The sequence below is a fragment of the Lepisma saccharinum genome, chromosome 7 (genome assembly GCF_977018435.1).
Source record: "Lepisma saccharinum chromosome 7, izLepSacc3.1, whole genome shotgun sequence".
NCBI lineage: Eukaryota > Metazoa > Arthropoda > Insecta > Zygentoma > Lepismatidae > Lepisma > Lepisma saccharinum.
Genome location: NC_139235.1, coordinates 76303074 through 76320714, shown reverse-complemented (window position 1 = coordinate 76320714; position 17641 = coordinate 76303074). Strand labels below are relative to the sequence as shown.

The window sequence follows — 17641 nt, the reverse complement described above, 5'->3', positions numbered from 1 at the left end:
TCACAAGCTATACTTATAGAAAGATTAGGGGCGTCTAAACTGACAATAGCGTCACCTCCTATGTAACTACCAAAAGGGGAATAGCCCAGGATCGCTAACAGCAAGCGCTGCCTATGGCCCAGTGCGTCTAATAAGAAGTGCAACCATAAGTGCTTCGGGGCGTCTAATTTGGACACAGCGCCACCGAGGGACGGACAAATACAAAAGCTGACGATGTTCTCCTCGTCAGAGGATCAAAAAGGAGAGATACAATTTCTGAATTTATTTGCTCACTTATTAACTTTCCTAATTGTTTCATATACGAGCATATTCTTATTTATCTTAATTTGCTATTAACAACATTTTATTCACTCCTTCTATAATTTTTATACTCTTCTTTTATATATTTGTCATTTACTATAATATATATAATCGCTCTTCTCCGCTCCTAGTTTCTATAATGAACTCTGCTCTTCTTTATATGGCGTGCTGCCATCTATCGTCGCTCTCGGGAAACATTTCTTCCTTGTGTTTTTCATTGTGTCGTCGGAACTGGCACGTGACACCCTGTCCTTATCTAAACAGTATTACACATTCAGGTCTTCGGCACAAGGACAGGTAGACAACAACAAGTAGCATGCGGGAATTTCCGGAAAATTACGATTATACTTTATTGTTTGACTGCATATCAGCATGGAATTATCTTATCGGTCATGCAACATTATGTAAGATTGTAGTTGCTGCACGTTCCCAGCTTTCCGGGATAGTCTGTTCCGAATTATTAGAGATATGTAAATGACCTTGTTTACAAAAAAACAACTTAACACGCTCGTCCACGGAGCCGGCATATATATACGAGGTATGTATGTATCTATGTGTACTGTCTGGCTACGTTAGCTGAGACCATGGACGAAAGTGCGCATGTGCCAACTGGACGTGTTCAATGGCAAAATAGGAGTGACGGCAGCAAGTATGTTCGGCGCAAGAAGCGGGCTGCGGGAAAATCGTCTGCTTCGGAAACAACAATGAAGTTTCAAGCGCAATAATATCGTCGGCAAAATAAGTACAGAGGCGTTCACCTAAAGTGGAAGGGTTCAGAATGAAATAAAAGCTATCCGTATACTACACCAGCAAACTGAATATATCTGGGAAGTATATAGAAGTTTACATTGTATGTAAACCAGTAACTTTATTTGAGATAATTCAACTAAACTGGTCTCCTTGACAAATATTAGGTTATAATAGAACAACCTAATGTATCATTAATCAAGATAGGTCACTAATAATATCTAAGCATTATAAATATTTCAAATTAAAGAAAATGTAGTAAAATATCTGTAAGGAATTTGACATACTTCTAAAAAGTGTCCTCATCAATGTTAGAATCAGCTGTCGAACTGCACTCACTTTCACTTTCACTTTCACTGTCATTCAATAAAATGTGGATTGGTTCACACACTTCTTCTATAATTACACCCTTTTCGCGGTAGCTGGTTTCCAGTTTCATTACATGTTCGCAGCATTTGCGCCAGTTTTCAACTGATATGTTGCTTATAGCATCTTCTGTCACCTTAAAAAGTTTTTCCCATATTTATGTCACCTGTGGGAATAATATTGCGAACGTATCTTTTTGATTTCTGCCCACGTTACTGTCGACCCAAGTTTCATCGATGTAGACAAGAGGTCTTCTTTCTTCTTGGAATCGTTTTATGTTTCTCAGAAATTGGATCCTCTTTAAAACGATATCATCCCGCTCAATCAAGACTTTCCTCTTATTTTGGCATCGTTTCCATTTAAAACCGATTTTGGGCAGAATTTTTCTTAGCGTCTCCTTTTTCCAGGTAAAGTTGATTTTGTCCTTTAAAACTGGCAGCAATTTGTTTAAGGACGGAACCTTTCTTTCTCGGACATAGAATTCATGCTCCGTACGGCTAATTATGTCGCAATCGAATTAATCTATTCCTGTTGCCTCCAGAATATTCTTCTTTCGTCGTTTTTTGCGAGAACTAAATTCGGGAACCTCTTGCTTGCCTGCTTCACGACGAATCTTCTTTATTGCCGACAATGACACACCAGCAATCTGACTTGCTCGTTTCGGAGAGTGAGTAACAGGAACCAAAACTTCACCGTTTTCTGCTTCTCGGTCACAAAAATCAATTACGTTCTACAGAATTGTTTTAGTTCCACTTCGAAACGGTTTGTTACCAGGTGAAAGAGCCATCACAATTCAAAAAACACGAACACAACACAACACATCAAGCGAAAATAAACTAAACAAGCGAACGCATTCAAATGAAATAGCGCAGCATTGTTTACTGCATGCTTCTACCTGCTTCCCCTCTCGCGTTTGGAATAGTCCATCGCAGAGGTTTTTGTCCAGGGGGTGTTCGTTCGGCGGCGCAGATCGTATGCGTAGTTGTCCGTGGATGCATTACGTCATCGTCGAAAAGCTCGGCACGGAAAAGGCTCGTACCTTATGCAGATATTGAGATATTTGACAACGAATATCTTCTAAAATATAGTAGCAGGGGAAAAGTTACAAATTTTACTGTTAAGATTCATCCTTTCTAATCAATTTATCACAAAGTTGATTCAAATGTGTATAATGGTTTTCAAGAAATCGTGTTACGAAGAAACCCCTATTTCTTTTTCTCCATTCTTCCAATGGGTGCGTTCCGAAAGTCTTAACGAAACGAACGCATTCAACGAAAATAACTGGGCTCGTGAATCTGGTGAAACCAGTTATTTTACAGACTTATGGGACACTCTAGGCGAAAGCGCAGACGCAGCGTTTTGTTTAGAGAAACTTTCCACATGGCGTCCAGCGGAAGGAATATCCTTACGGTAAAAATAAACTCTACTGTGGACACTCTTACTCATTTTAATCACATTCTAAGAACGGTTAAGGCATGCTTATCTCGTGCATGTTGCTTCATATCGCTATCTGTTAAAATTATAATATATTTTCCGAACTAGTGCAGTTTGAATCCATTAGCAAGCGCAATGTCTGAAAGCAGCAGCACACGATTCTCACCGAACAAACCAGCCTCCTGGCCCGTGCGTTTGGTGAATCTCGTTCTTGCACGAAACGCACGGAATGCGACTTTTGGGACACCATAATGAAACTCACGAAACGCACGGAAGCACTTATGGGACAGCCAGTTACATTACCATAACTCGTTTAACGCGTTAAACTCGTGCGACTTTCGGAACGAGCCCAATGTAAGGGAGTTTTGACTTAAGCACTTTGGATTTATTTTTGCTGTATATTTTGAAATAAGATTATTTTGTTCTTGTCAACTGAAATCGTGCCTAAATGCTATGGAAAGCTGTGAAAACTATTATCAGAAAACTAACGGAAGAAATCTAAAATATCACAGCTTGATTGATATAAAAAGGCGGGCTTGAGAAGTTAACTCATCCAAATTAAATTAAACAGGTATGTGCTCTCTAAATTTAAATCATAGTTCACAAATTATTTGAATACAAGTTTTAAAAGTATCTGTTTTATTTAATAACGTATTAATTGGTGCATTCTTCTCCAGCATAGCTATAGACAGTGACCACACTACAAGGGGGACACGAACACCCCCCTATTCGACAATTTCTCTCTCTCTCTCTCTCTCTCTCTCTCTCTCTCTCTCTCTCTCTCTCTCTCTCTCTCTCTCTCTCTCTCTATCTCTCTCTCTCTCTCTCTCTCTCTCTCTCTCTCTTATCTGCCTCCAGTAAAACGTTAAAAATAAATAAAAGAATGAATGCTTTTTTTAACCAAAATATGCATTTTTGTGTCGTATGTAACGGAATAATAAACATGATGCCCCGGGAAAATATTATTTACCCCTCCATCTTTTCTATTGCGCCGTCACTAGATACAGCATATTTTCATTTCTATTGTCCCCACATATTTACTTTAATTTTAGTATTGTGAGTCATATTCCACTGTGTTGCCTCACGTAGCTTCCCCCCCCACACACACACACACACGTACGATTTCAGTTAGACTAAGCTTGTCAAATGTCCATTTATATCTTTGTATTCTTGAGCCATTTAAAAAAATTATTTCGCCCCTTCTTCTGGACTATTTCATAGGTATGTTTTCCCACTGGAAGCCCCTTTTCAGTTCGAGATCCGGGGCTATAGCCTTCCCAAGCCACCGTCCCCTTCAAATACTCTCTTGGCCTCATGAAAGAAAAATATATGTATTTATACGAAATATTAATTTGACTTGGCAGTTTCTTTTTTCGAACAGGAATAAGTTTTAAATTTTAATAGCTTATAAATTTACACCAGCAATTTTGAGTAAAGGATTTGCGTAACCCTAAAAGTACATTTAGAGACTGCAAGGTCAACTCTCGATATTTCAGATATATTAATAAATTTCATCACAACGTCTTGTAATAATTATTTCTTACTTCAATAACCTCCTCGCAAATGTTTCTCGCATATTAAAACATACGAGGGTCACTATTTATATTTTGAGCCTAACAATGAAAAAACAGGAATTTGGCATTGAAAACTGCTTTATTGTTTTTCGAAGTATTCTCCTTTATGGTCAATACACTTTTGCATTCGTTCGAACCATTTATCAAAGCAGTTTTTCCAATCTTCTTGAGACACCTCCATAATATGGTTTTTGAACGCATCAACGGCGTCTTCCGCCGACGAAAATCGTTGTCCACGCAATTTATTCTTGACATTCGGGAACAAGAAGAAGTCATTGGGTGCCAAATCAGGACTGTACGGCGGATGACCCATCAATTCGATTTTTTGACTGTTCGTAAAGTCGGTTGTTAGACGAGATGTGTGACAGCTGGCATTGTCTTGATGAAGAATGATCCGACGGCGTTTGTTTGTTTTCCGTATTTGACCGAAAACCTCTGGCAAACAAATTGTTGTGTACCATTCAGAGTTGACCGTTCTACGTTCCTCTAAAGGCACAGTTGCCACATGACCAGTTTTCCCGAATAAACAGGCGACCATTTGTTTCGATGTGCTTCGAGCTCGAACAACGTTTGTTGGATTGGGTTCATCTTGAAACACCCATACAGTCGACTGCTGTTTACGTTCCGGCTCATATGCATATATCCATGATTCGTCACCTGTTACAATCTTATATACGTCTTTTGAAGCACAACGATTGTATTTATTGAGCATTTGTTTGCACCAATTGACGCGAGCGTCATTTTGAGTTTTTGTCAAATTGTGTGGGATCCAACGAGAACATACCTTTCTCACAGCTAAATGATCATGTAATATTTTATATATGCTGGTGGAACTAATGCCTATGGTTGCCTCAATCTCACAGTATGTCACATGACGATCTTGCAGTATTAGGTTTTGCACAGCATCAATGTTTTCTTGAACAACAACTGATTTTGGACGACCTTCGCGAATCTCGTCGGTGAGCGAATGGCGGCCACGATTAAATTCGTTATACCAGCGTTTCACAGTGGCAAAGGATGGGGCTTCATCACCAAATGTGGAAGTAAGTTGATCGATGCACTCTTGTCTTGATAATCCACGTCAAAAATCGTAAAAAATCATCGCACGAAAATGTTCACGAGCTAATTCCATTTTATTGTTGTCGCGCAATCTCCAAGGCAACATAAACAACACAAATGAAGCTATTGACAAAACATTTGAAGTACGTTATGGTCAATAATGCCAGACGATTCCGTGCAAACGTCAAATCGCGCCTAACTTCAATCAGTGTTGTCAAGACTCAAAATATAAATAGTGGCTCTCGTAGATGCCATATGATTGTCATTTTCTGTTTATTTCCTTGTAATGCTGACCTCCGTGGCGAAGTGGTTAGCACAACGCTTTACGATGCCAAGGGCCCTCAGGTTCGAATCCCCGCCCGGGCATGGGTCTACTTTCCTTTCATCAATTTCATCATATCATCACGCATCCTCATCTTTGCGATTAGCCATACGTGACAGATAAGCGAAGTAAAATAAAGTAAGTGTATTAATCAATTATTTTTTTAAACTCTTCAATTCTTCTTTAGCATGCCACGTTTTTGTTAAAATTATATTTGTAAAATGAAATTCTAAAGGAGAACACGCAACTTTCTTTGTAGCGCATAGGTCAGAAAATTTCAGGAATATGGATTTTCAAAATTCATTTTTTCACATGTACTTTGCCCCATTTTAAAAGTAGAGCGTTTTCAATTATGTTACTAATCATGAAAGGTTTTTGGCGATTTGCAAAAAGTAAGAGGAACACTAAAAAAATTAATAATCAGAAAATGAAATCAGGTAAGAATATATTAGATTCAAATAAAAGTATCGCAGATGAATTTGCGAATTTTTTAGCACTGTATATAGACAAAATGAACAAAATGAAGATAATTCTAGTGTAGTTGTAAATACAAAAGCTAATACAGTTCTAACATTATCATTGAATAAAATTCATAAAGACGAATATTATAATGCAGTCAAGAATCTTAAAGCAAAGAAGTCATGTGGACCAGATGGGATTCCGCCGTATATCGTTAAGGCGTGTTCGGAAATATTAGAATATCCTTTATGCACAATTTACAATTTAATATTGAAGACGCAAACATTTCCTAGTATTTGGAAACTAACCAAGGTGTGTCCTATACCAAAAACGAATAAAATATCCGAAATAGAAAATTACAGACCAATCTCAATTTTATGCTCCCCTGTGAAGGTACTTGAGCAAATTCTTTACACTAGAATATATAATCATGTCAAATGTTGGATAACAGATTGTCAACATGGTTTTACAGCAAAAAGATCGACCATCACGAATCTATTAAATTATACACAAGAAGTTCATTTAATGTTACATAATAGATCCACAGTACATACTATTTATTTAGATTTTACTAAAGCATTCGATAAAATCAATCATAAAGTGCTGCTTCATAAACTAACATGGTATGGATTATCAGATGACTGGATATCACTGATTGAATCATATTTGAAAGATAGAAGACAATATGTAGATTTTAGGTTGACAAAATCTTTTAAATATGATGTAAACTCTGGAGTACCGCAAGGATCAAACTTAGGGCCTCTTTTTTTTGTACTGTATGTGAATGACCTACCATTAAGTATTAATAAATCTAGTTGTCTAATGTATGCAGATGACATGAAAATATATAAAGAAATTACAAAGTTGCAAGATACTTGTCAATTGCAGGAAGATTTAAAGCGTGTTTATCAATGGAGTATTCAAAATAAACTTGATCTCAATATAAAAAAATGTTATTACATGGTATTATCTGCAAATAAATCGAACGTGCAATGTGAATACTTCATAAACAACCAAAAATTGGAAAGAGTCAATACTATAAAGGATCTTGGTATAATAATTGACAAGGATCTCTCGTACTCAACTCATATAATACAAATGGTAAATATTGCATACAAAAAATTAGGTTTTGTAATTAGAATGTCAAAATATTTAAAGGATTTGGACGCAATCACGTTATTATACAATGCAATAGTTAGGAGTACCTTGGAATATGCATCTATAATCTGGTCACCAATAGCTAAAATATATATAGAAAAAATAGAACAAATACAAAAACGCTTTCAACGTTATTTGTATTCCAAAAAACATGGTAAGAATTGTAATGTTAAAATGTTATCTACCAATACACTTCAACGAGAAATCGACATGCCATCATTAAGGTCAAGGAGAATTTTTATGCAACAGCTATTTTTGTATAAAATAATTAATGGCCTTATTGATAATGCTCAAATTTTAAGCAAAATATCTTTTAATACTACATGTTGTCATCTTCGAAATAGAAACTTGCTGAATTGTCAAATGGCTAAAACTAAGAAGTATCAAAACTCTCCGTTACAGCAAATGTTAGATTTGGACAATAAGTTATCAATGATAGATAATGAGTTAGACTTTTCGTATTCCCTGAATATTTATAGAACAAAGTTGCAATCATTATGTTTTACACAAGAAATTATAGAAATTATTGTCTTATAAGTGCAAATATTTGGGATTTCTGAATATAAATATTTGTTATAGGTGAGGTATTTTTTTGTTATCATTTACTATGAGTGTATGTAGGGCTTTGTATTGTTTTGTATTCCCTGAATGTTTGCAAGACAAAATTTCAATCATTATGGTTTGCGCAAGAAATTATAGAAATTATTGTCTTGTAAGTGCAGACATTTAGGGATTTCTAAACATGTATATATATCATGGGTGAGGTATATTGTTACCATTTACTAAGAGTGTAAGTATGGCTTTGTATTGTTTTGTCTTGTAAATATCTATTTGTGTGAAGTATCTCTTTATTTGTGTGTGTGTGTGTTTTATATATTATTAATTATGTATGTCTATTTAAACTGTATGCAAGTCTCCCATAATTGGAGAAGCTTTCTCTGTTGGAGACAACTACAATTAAATAAATAAATAAATAAATTAAAAGGATGCCTCAATACCATCTTGGAGGATGACAATTAATATTTCCCCCTCCTAAAAGTAATAATATACTTTCGCTCTGTGTCTCCCTTATAAATGCTAGGGGCCGTCTGCTTCAGGCGAGCTCGCTGCCTCTCCGGTGACGTCAAGCGTTCGTGCAAGATCGACAATCTTAGGGTGGCTTTACCCAATCTCTATGTACCTTGGGTTTCGTCTCCCTTGGCCGGACTGTAAGTGTGTGTATGTGTGTGTGTGTGTGTAAGGGTTGACCCTTTCTCAAGACACCCAAATGTCAATCTCACCTACACGTAGTGCACCCTGGACTGCATATTGAAGACTAACGAGACTCTGGCTTCTGGACCCATGGCCACTATAATCCTTTATGGAACTTGTAGTGTGTGCTGTTCCTATGAGCCTCTTATTGTCCCTTCATTTATTTAATCTTATCACCTTTCATTCTCATCTTCGCAATTAGCTAAAAATGGTAGAAAGGCGAAGTAAAATAAAACAAATCAATCTATCAACCAATATGGGCGCTATTCACTGGATGTTTACATTTCTGTGCTTCCTTCGAGCTGGCGGGAACTGCACTTCCGGTTTTGAAAACAATAACATTGAATCATGATTGAATTCAATGGTGTAAAGGCAGTGTCTTCGGAAAAGGCGACAATATTTGTGTGGCATTTGGTTTCAACATGAGATAGGGAACAAACAATTGTTCTCAGGTACCTATCCATCGTTCTCAGACAGACCCGATATTGAAAGGTCAGTGGATTAAGACAGTAAGGCGAAAAGATTGGACACAAACACGTGGGAGTAGTCTCTGCAGTCGGCACTTCATCAAATCAAATGAAAATATTTTACATGTTTCGAGAATTACAATTGTCTAACTCACATGTGTTGATTAAATTTAAAAGTTGGAACTATTTATAATCATATTATAATTCATTTGCCTTTCGGTTGTTGATAAGCGCTCTCTCCACGGGCGTCGGTAGGTCAGTCGACGCCTTCCCCCCCCCCCTTGCAAATTGGCATCGTTCGTTAAGTTGCAAAAAAAGCAGGAAGTTTGTTATTTTTAATGTTAATAACAGAAATAAAGTTAACTTGGTTAGTATTCGTTCGAACAGAGTAATCAATGTAAAATATGCATTAGATCGAAAAAATAAGTGAAAAATACAGCAACCAGGATATTTGTTATATTCTACCATTTAATTCAAAGAATAAATGATTCCACAGTTTTCAGAATTCGAAAAATTATAATTTTAGATAAGGTCACACAATATAAACTTCTAAAGGCCTTTCTTGAACGACACTTGCAAAAGTTAATAACAAACTACAATATGTGTTTATTTCAGTACAGTAACTATGAAATGTAAAAGTATTAATGGAAAATAGTTGTGCTGGATATTCACTCTGGATCGAATAGCATGATAATAATAAACAAACAACATCAATAATATAATAATTAAATTCGAATAAAATGTATTTAATTAGGTATTAGTGTATAACAATAATTTTACATTAGTAATTACTATTATTTCCTTTACTGTTGTGAACGAAGTATTTTAATGTTTGTAATTAATGTAAGCTTCATTTCAACATGGAGAAGTATTTTCCAAAACGAAACTGATGGTAGAAGATCAACATTGCCTTGGAAAATATTAGTAATGTCCCTTATACCTGCATCCAAACGATCCTGGAAATTGCCAATCTTTTCTAGGTACCTTTGTTTCTCTACATCACTCAAAAATTTCAAGTGATCCATTTTGTTTCCGATCTTTTATAAGAAAACAAGCTCGGTGACGATCTGTATTCCACTTGTTTACATTGGAAAATTCGCCAAACCGGAAGTTCATTTCCCGCCATCAATAATCGATTTGTCTGATCGATCATTTTTTTTCTTTACTCAGGAATAACCCCCATACATATGATAATTAAAAGACGCGTGGAAAGATTAGATTTTAAACAATACAAAGTGAAATGATTTTGTTGAACCTCAGCGCAGATATTTCCGGAAGTTGGTTTTTACAAAGAGTAACAACACGTACTAACAGTTAATTAACACTTCATTAGTGTCCAACGCGACTGACCGCGACGCGACGTACACAACAAGATTCTCTCGAGAACAAATCTCACAGACTACTCACTACAGAGCAAATACAAATTGATAAGTCAATTTCACCATGTTGGGAAAGTGTGTCTTTGTACAACGTTCAACAGATTTATTTGAAACGTCTACGAATTCAATGTCTGAAGCGATAAGGATTGCGGAAGATAACTATTTGCTGTAGTTTTCCATTGAAGTTGAATTTACACTTTCATTATGTCTCTCCTTTCGATCTTTTCTTTCTACCATTTCTACCCTTTTACTCTTTAATTCCAATCTCTCTCTCTGTCTGTCGATTTCTGCCTTTTCAATTTCGTTGCTCTATCGTTTTCATTCTTAACTTCTCTTTGTCTTTATTTAATGTCTTCTCTCTCTCTTTCTCTTGATTTTCGTTTCTTTATTTTGACTTCTGCCTTTGCATGTAGTTGTTCTGTCTTTGTTCTCATTTTAATTTTATTTTCTCTCTCCTTTCCTGTCTCGCTTCTTTCTTCCCTTTGTCCTTGTTTTTTTCTTTCTCTCTCTTTCTCTCGGTTTCTGTCTTTCCATTTCGTTGTTACTTTATTCGTCTCCGTGCGTTCTCTATTTTTCCCTCTTTATTTCTTTCTTCCTGTGACGTCCTCATTAGCGGGTGTGTCCTTTCACTCTTAAACTCAATGTGGACGGACGGGGAATCGATTCCAGCGAGAGCTGCTATTATTATTATTTAATTGTAATGTGAATTCAAGCAGCAGTGATGTCAGTTCCTCAAGCCATATGTCATTTTTTTGGTTTGAAATCGGAGTGGCTCAAGACAAAATTCACCCGGGCGAGGTGGATTTTTGGCACCCCCAGTATTTTTATCCTGATTCTCCTCCTACATTCCACCCTCCTCCAATAAAAAATATGTTATATATTTACGGTTTTGATGGCTAAAAAATAACAGTAATCTCTTAGTTTAAATTGTTACATGGTTTTACAATATACTTATCATGTTATGCAGTAGTAACTTTAAATACCGTATTTGCCGGCGTATAAGACGCTGTACACATTTTTTAAGAAAAAGTTTATCACTGAATATTATAATTAATTTACAGTATTTCAAATATGAAGTCACATGTAGGTCTATTTTTAACAAATAACTTACGTAATCTAACTAGGAAAGAATACATTTTAATCTTCTTCGTCAAAACCCAGACATTCTCCTCCAGAACTAAGTGAAGAGTTGATTGAGACCTCTTCCAAATCGGAATCTGAGTCTTCGATACAACAAATTGTCCTCTGTACCGTCCAGTGCATTACTAATGCCACACCTCTTCATGATTTAACCATTGTCTTAGTTTTCACAGAATCCCATGAAGCTTTTACCCATTCACAAACTTCCTTCTTCCTGAGTATCGGCAAATAAGACGCAACCTGTTTTTCTGACGTATTTTTAAAGGATCAAGGTTCGTCTTACACGCCGGAAAATACGGTAATTTTTTTCAACAATAAATCACACTTTATTTTAAAACAAAAAGCCCGCACCCGGCAAAGGCACATAGTGGTTCGGGTCCCACTGTAAACTGTAGGCCCATTCCCGATTAGCCTTGTATGAAATGGACTTAGAAAATGCTTTACTTTGTACTCTACCTTCTACCGAAACTTCCTAGTTTGAAATAATAACTCCTCTTTATTTACACAAATTTTTAGCTAGCTAGGAGGAACAGTCTCTTATCATCATAGTTATGACTAGACCTCGGATTTAAGGTTTTTAACCTATTTTTTCCATTGCAGCTAAATAACAAATAACAAGTTATATCAGCGTTTCATTAAAAAATGAAACATCTGGCAAAGTTTTATAGTGTCTAAAATAACCTATTTTGCATCTTAGACCCTATTAAGTTTTTATATTTTTTTAGGTTTTACAGGATTTATATATCTCACAGAGGTATTTACTAGGTTTGGTGGCGAAATAATTCAATGACTGGCGTGTTTTGATACATGTTTTCTGTCGATTTCCCTCCCTCCAAGTATATGATGTTTATCAAAGCTTTAAACAAAACAAAAAATGTCTGACAGTGGCAGCGAAAGGGGACAGTTCCCTCTACTTTTTACCCCTGCACTATAGACTCTTAATGCTAAGCTGACTACTGACTATGTTTCTGTTGAAAGATAATTTTCAGCACATGAAATGATGCTCACAGACAAAAGGTGGAGTTTGAGTGTGGAAAACGCAAAAAGATTCATGATTGTCACTAGGACCATGATAAAATTCAAGTATAATTCCTGGTTTTCAAGGCGAACTTTCCAAAAACTCAAGGATACAAGCAGATATTTTCTCCATTCCAACCTTACCTATTACCGACTCTCCTTCCATACACAAAAATATTAAAAATATAAGGGGTTTGTTTGTATGATTCCAATGTACTAAAAAATTAACCTAACCAACTTCAAGATATATTATTTTGTAATAATGTTTCGTCTGTCAGATAGATTGATCTGCAAAAGACACTAACGAAGTAAACGGATTAACAAAATTTTGTTTTATTTTCCATGTAGCTTCCTTTTTCTTCCTACAAAAACAAAAGCTAAACTGAGAGAGACTTGACTCAGGGCATTTATAAACATGTATAAATTTAATGGGATTTGGATTAATAAAAGTTGCTATTTTTCATGACTACGGAGAAAAAATTTCAATAGAGAAAACATCCGCTTGTACCTTTTTTCATGTTTTGCCAAAATTTATGAATAATTTCCAGGGCCAAGAATTCACGCATGATTTCCGGAGCCAATAATTCACGTGTAATTCCCGAAATTCAAGGAATTCCAAGTGGGTAGCCACCCTGATATTGTGCAGAAAATTATACATACGTAATTAATTTTTCATATCAACAAGTAACTTTTTCTAACAGAAGTGCAGTATTATAATAATTTGTAGATAATTTTAAAAATGATATAAAAAAATGAAAATTTGTTTAGAAAATTAATATTTGGTTATCACGGTTCTTGTGAAATTTTGTTTTTAACGATTGTATCTAATCAGTATTTTTCAGGAATTTTACAGGTTAAGCTTGACACAGTTCCGGGTATAAGTACTGCATCATGACATTGTTAGCGTATGTATAGATACTTCTATTTTTCTTATCTTAAGTGAGGAGTGTTTAATCTCATACCCGCCCCCCACACACACATACCAATATGCGTGCATAGTGAAAAGTTAATAAATGTTATAAATTAATTTATTTCAAGGGGATTTTATATATGTGGCCCCCCGCCTCCCCTATCAAAAAATATTCTGGCGTCGACTAAAATGTGTTTTAACTTTAAAATGAGTCCCTCAATGCAAAATATGCATATATGCTATTAGTTTGACGGCCCCATCTATTGCTAAAACAATTATGAGCAGTTAAACACTTGAAATGCTTAAACAATTGACTAAATTGGCTACTATTTGCACAAAAATAGAAACAAAAGAAAGAAAGCGAAGAGAGAATAGCTATGGGAATAACTGCAAAGGGCGGTAATCCCTAAATAAACAAATAAATAAAAATAAAATAAGGAACAAAATATCTGTGACGGGGCGTAAAAAGGATATCTTTTTTCTTCTGGTTCGTCCAATAAGCCTGGAGTTAGTTAATTTGAATAAAAATATAGAAATGTGTAGGAATACAAATGACACAAATTTGTTTGAATGGTTGTTTTAAGTCCACTTTATGCACAGAAAGGCTTATCGGGACTGGACCTACAAATGTCACGATTCGTCACCTCTACTCACTAATGTTTTTGATAAAAAGTCGTTTAATTGGTTAAATTATAGCTCTTCATTAATAATACTATAACAATAACGAAAGTACGGATTGTCTGAATCATATAAGAATATTAATATTGATCAACACCTACAACTTCAAAATTACGACAAAAATCCTTGTGAAACATTATGGTACCATTTTAAAGTTTAATTACAAAATTTTCCGAGAAGTTAACGCAGAATAGATGTATGGTAACATATATTTTCTTAAAACGATGTAAAATTAGGGGGACCGCACTCCCTGACCCCACATTAGCTTTGCCACTGGAGGTTTTCTGCATAAATTTGTACGCTCACTTAACATTAAACCTAAAGTTAACTAATATGCAGGAAATTTTTGAATAAAAACATGTGTAAACTCCGTCTTTGTTCTTCACTCATAAATAGCTATTTTGTCTACCGTTTATCATAATCCACAAACCGAAAAAAAGCATTTAAAACATTAACAATATTCTGTGTTTTTCTCACCTGTTGCTTTAGTATTCTCTTCCATGAAGAACCAAAAGTGGTCCAACAAGCCACTACTTCAGACTGAAGTGTACTAACTGCATCTCTTGTTTAAACGTTGCATGTTCGTAGACTTTTTCGTATTAGTATTGAGGGATGTTCACTGGGGGGACAACGTGCCCTTCGTGCAGTCAACAAACGATAGGACTGTTGATAGGCAGACCTGATGAACTTTGAATGAATCACTTTTTTTGTTTCTTTCTCACACCACGTCCTGGTCTTTGTGCGAACAGCTGTTACGTCTGCTGCGCGCTCTATCGGTTTCTTCTTTAACTGCTGGTTTTTAGCTTACAAGAAAGTAAGCGCCTGACAGTATTCTAATCACTTTCGGACTGTTATGAGTCGTGCTTTGTGCCGTCAAGTAATGCCACCATATCATTTGCGTCGTAAATTAAAAGAGGAAGGTCTTAAAAAGCTCATGCACAAGTACTGCTAGTCAAAATGTCCAGGACTATTTTCATTAATGTTTCTCTTGCACCCTACCTGTTTTTAAATGGATTTTTACTTATGCTGGTGCTTGACGTTTTGCTTCAATTCTTGAAGAGGATGCACATGGTAATGGACAATTTGCGGCCCAGTATTCCTAACAAAAAGAACGTCAAATGCAGGAAAGTTGGCAAAATATGAACTATTAAAAAAAAAGTACATGTAACCAACATTCTCGGTTTCGAAAATCCTGGGCATGCCATTGGAGTTACGTATACTTTTTTTTTTCATTAACCAGCCCTCATTTTGCCATCTTTTCCTACTTTTTATTTTTAAGGAATACTTGGCCAAAGAGACCCCCACTAACTCCCATTTGGGCACGCCACTGCTTTGCAAGTTCAGATTTTTAATGAATCAAATATATAGAGCACCAGCAAGCTTAGAGATATACAAGATAAGAGAGAATGGAGAGAAGGGAAAACAAAAACAGAGCAAAGAAGGGAAGAAAAAACAAAGGCAGAAATAGAAGCAAAGAGATAGAGAAAATGAAGAAGGCACAATGTGATAAAGAGACAAAAACAGAGGTAGCAAGGAAAAAGAAAATAAATAGATGCAGAGAGAGAAGATGACACAATAGGATAGAAAAGAAGGAACAGAGACATAATAGGATGGAAAGAAAGGGGGAAAAAGAAAAGCAGAGGAAGCAAGAAAGAGAGAAGGAAAGGTTGGAATAGAAAAAATGAGAAAGAGATAGAGAAACGAAAGAACAATATGATAGAGAGAAGGAAAACAGAAAACCCAGAGGAAGCAAGGAAAAAGTAAGAGAAACAAAGACAGAAAAAGAAACTGAAGATAAAGCAATGCGATAGAAAAAACGGAAAGTAAAAAGACGGAGGAAGAAAAAGGAAGAGATAGAGAATAAGAGGCAGGAAGAAGAGAGATCAATTAAACCAAAAAAGAGGAAGAAAGAAAGCAAAAACTAGATAGAAAGAGGAACAGAAAAAGAGAGAAAGATAGAAATAAGAAACCATTATCAACGGCCCAGCAGATAATATTTCTCGAAATGATGTAAACGTTTAAACAGAAAGAAAGAGGGGAGAAAGAAAGAAAAAGAACGAAGAAAAAAGTTAGAGAATATAACAACAAAGAAGACAAAAATATAACTAAAGAAATAGAAAATGACAGATAAAGAAAACGAGAGAAGGGGGAAGAAATCTGTTTATATCTTCCTTTTCCTCTCTCTCTCTCTTCAGTTTCTCTTTCTTCATCTCCTTTTATCATGTCTGTTACAATTTGCTTTCATTTCTCCTCGTAAATATTCTTTGAAAAATGTAACAACAACTTGTAAAGCTTGCCTTAGAAACTGTTACAAAATTTTCCGTTAAGTAATGACCTACTCACGTGATTCCTTCAACACTAGCTTGGACGTAAATAAACACATCAGAGGCCTCATAATCTGATACACCATGTTAACAATAGCCTCCTTCAGACCGGAGACACTTTTCTTTTTAGTCACGAACATGTCACTCTTCCATCGACCCTTGACTATCAAAGGGTAGATACGAAGAAGCTCTGTTGCTATGCAAAGCATGTTTCACCATATGAACAATCTCGTTGCCTATCACGAAATCTGTTCTAAGTAAAATCCACTTGATCGTCCTGACCACGAATGAGGCAACTTTTTAATTCGAAAAGTTAAAGAGCTTGTAAGAACGCTATACCTATAGTACAGCGCCTTCAATAACGTAGTGTGGAAAACGACCCAAGAACAGGTTCCCGAGACGGATGACAACATAGACGGCAGTGCGTTCAGCACAGCTGCTGATTTTCTTATGAAAGTAATGCGGCTTAATTAGTTTTTGGAATATATTATGTAGATTTGTTTGTCTTGAAAGGCGGTACGTAAATTAATGGAAACAGTTATATTTGTGGAGTGATTTGCAGTCACGAAATGGCATTAATTTGGAAAGAAAAGTAAAACAAAATTAATAAATTTATAGCATGCGTAACACAAGAAGAAACATCGCAATGTGATTTCGGACTCAGGTGTTGGATTGCGTACTAGAGTTAATTTTTCTATGTTATTAGAATATAAATAGTATCCTGAGAGATATTTCATACCGAGGCGACAAACCACAAGTGTCGCTTGGAAGCGAGCAGTTGGTAATTAATGCAGCCTTTCGAACCGTAGGGACACAAGCTCTGACTGCACCGTTTCCTCAAGGAGATTTTAGATATAAGCGACACGCGACAAGCGATACGGGGATATCACACCAAAGAGACACGGGTTATTCTGTCCAAGGACATTTTCATACCGAAGCGACACGCGTCGCTTGGAAACGAGCCAATCAAGAGGAACATTTCACATCGTAGCGGCATGACAGGCAGCACAGGCCAGCGTTCGTTCCTCAAACGATAAGTGTCGCGTGCCGCTTGTC

The 17641-nt window shown here is 36.0% G+C and overlaps 1 protein-coding gene across 2 annotated transcripts in view; it reads right to left on the bottom strand.

The window, feature by feature from the left end:
* Positions 1-16747, bottom strand: part of LOC145990274 (putative inorganic phosphate cotransporter) — a 42993-nt gene extending 26246 nt beyond the window's left edge. The window contains exon 1 of one of the 2 annotated variants that reach the window (XM_083125958.1): positions 16605-16747. In XM_083125958.1, coding sequence (XP_082982084.1) covers positions 16605-16725 — 121 coding nt within the window. In that variant the 5' untranslated portion in view covers positions 16726-16747. Of the gene's footprint in view, positions 1-14738; positions 15045-16604 lie in introns of those variants that run through there. The other variant, XM_083125959.1, reaches the window with a different exon arrangement.
* Positions 16748-17641: the final 894 nt, after the last annotated feature.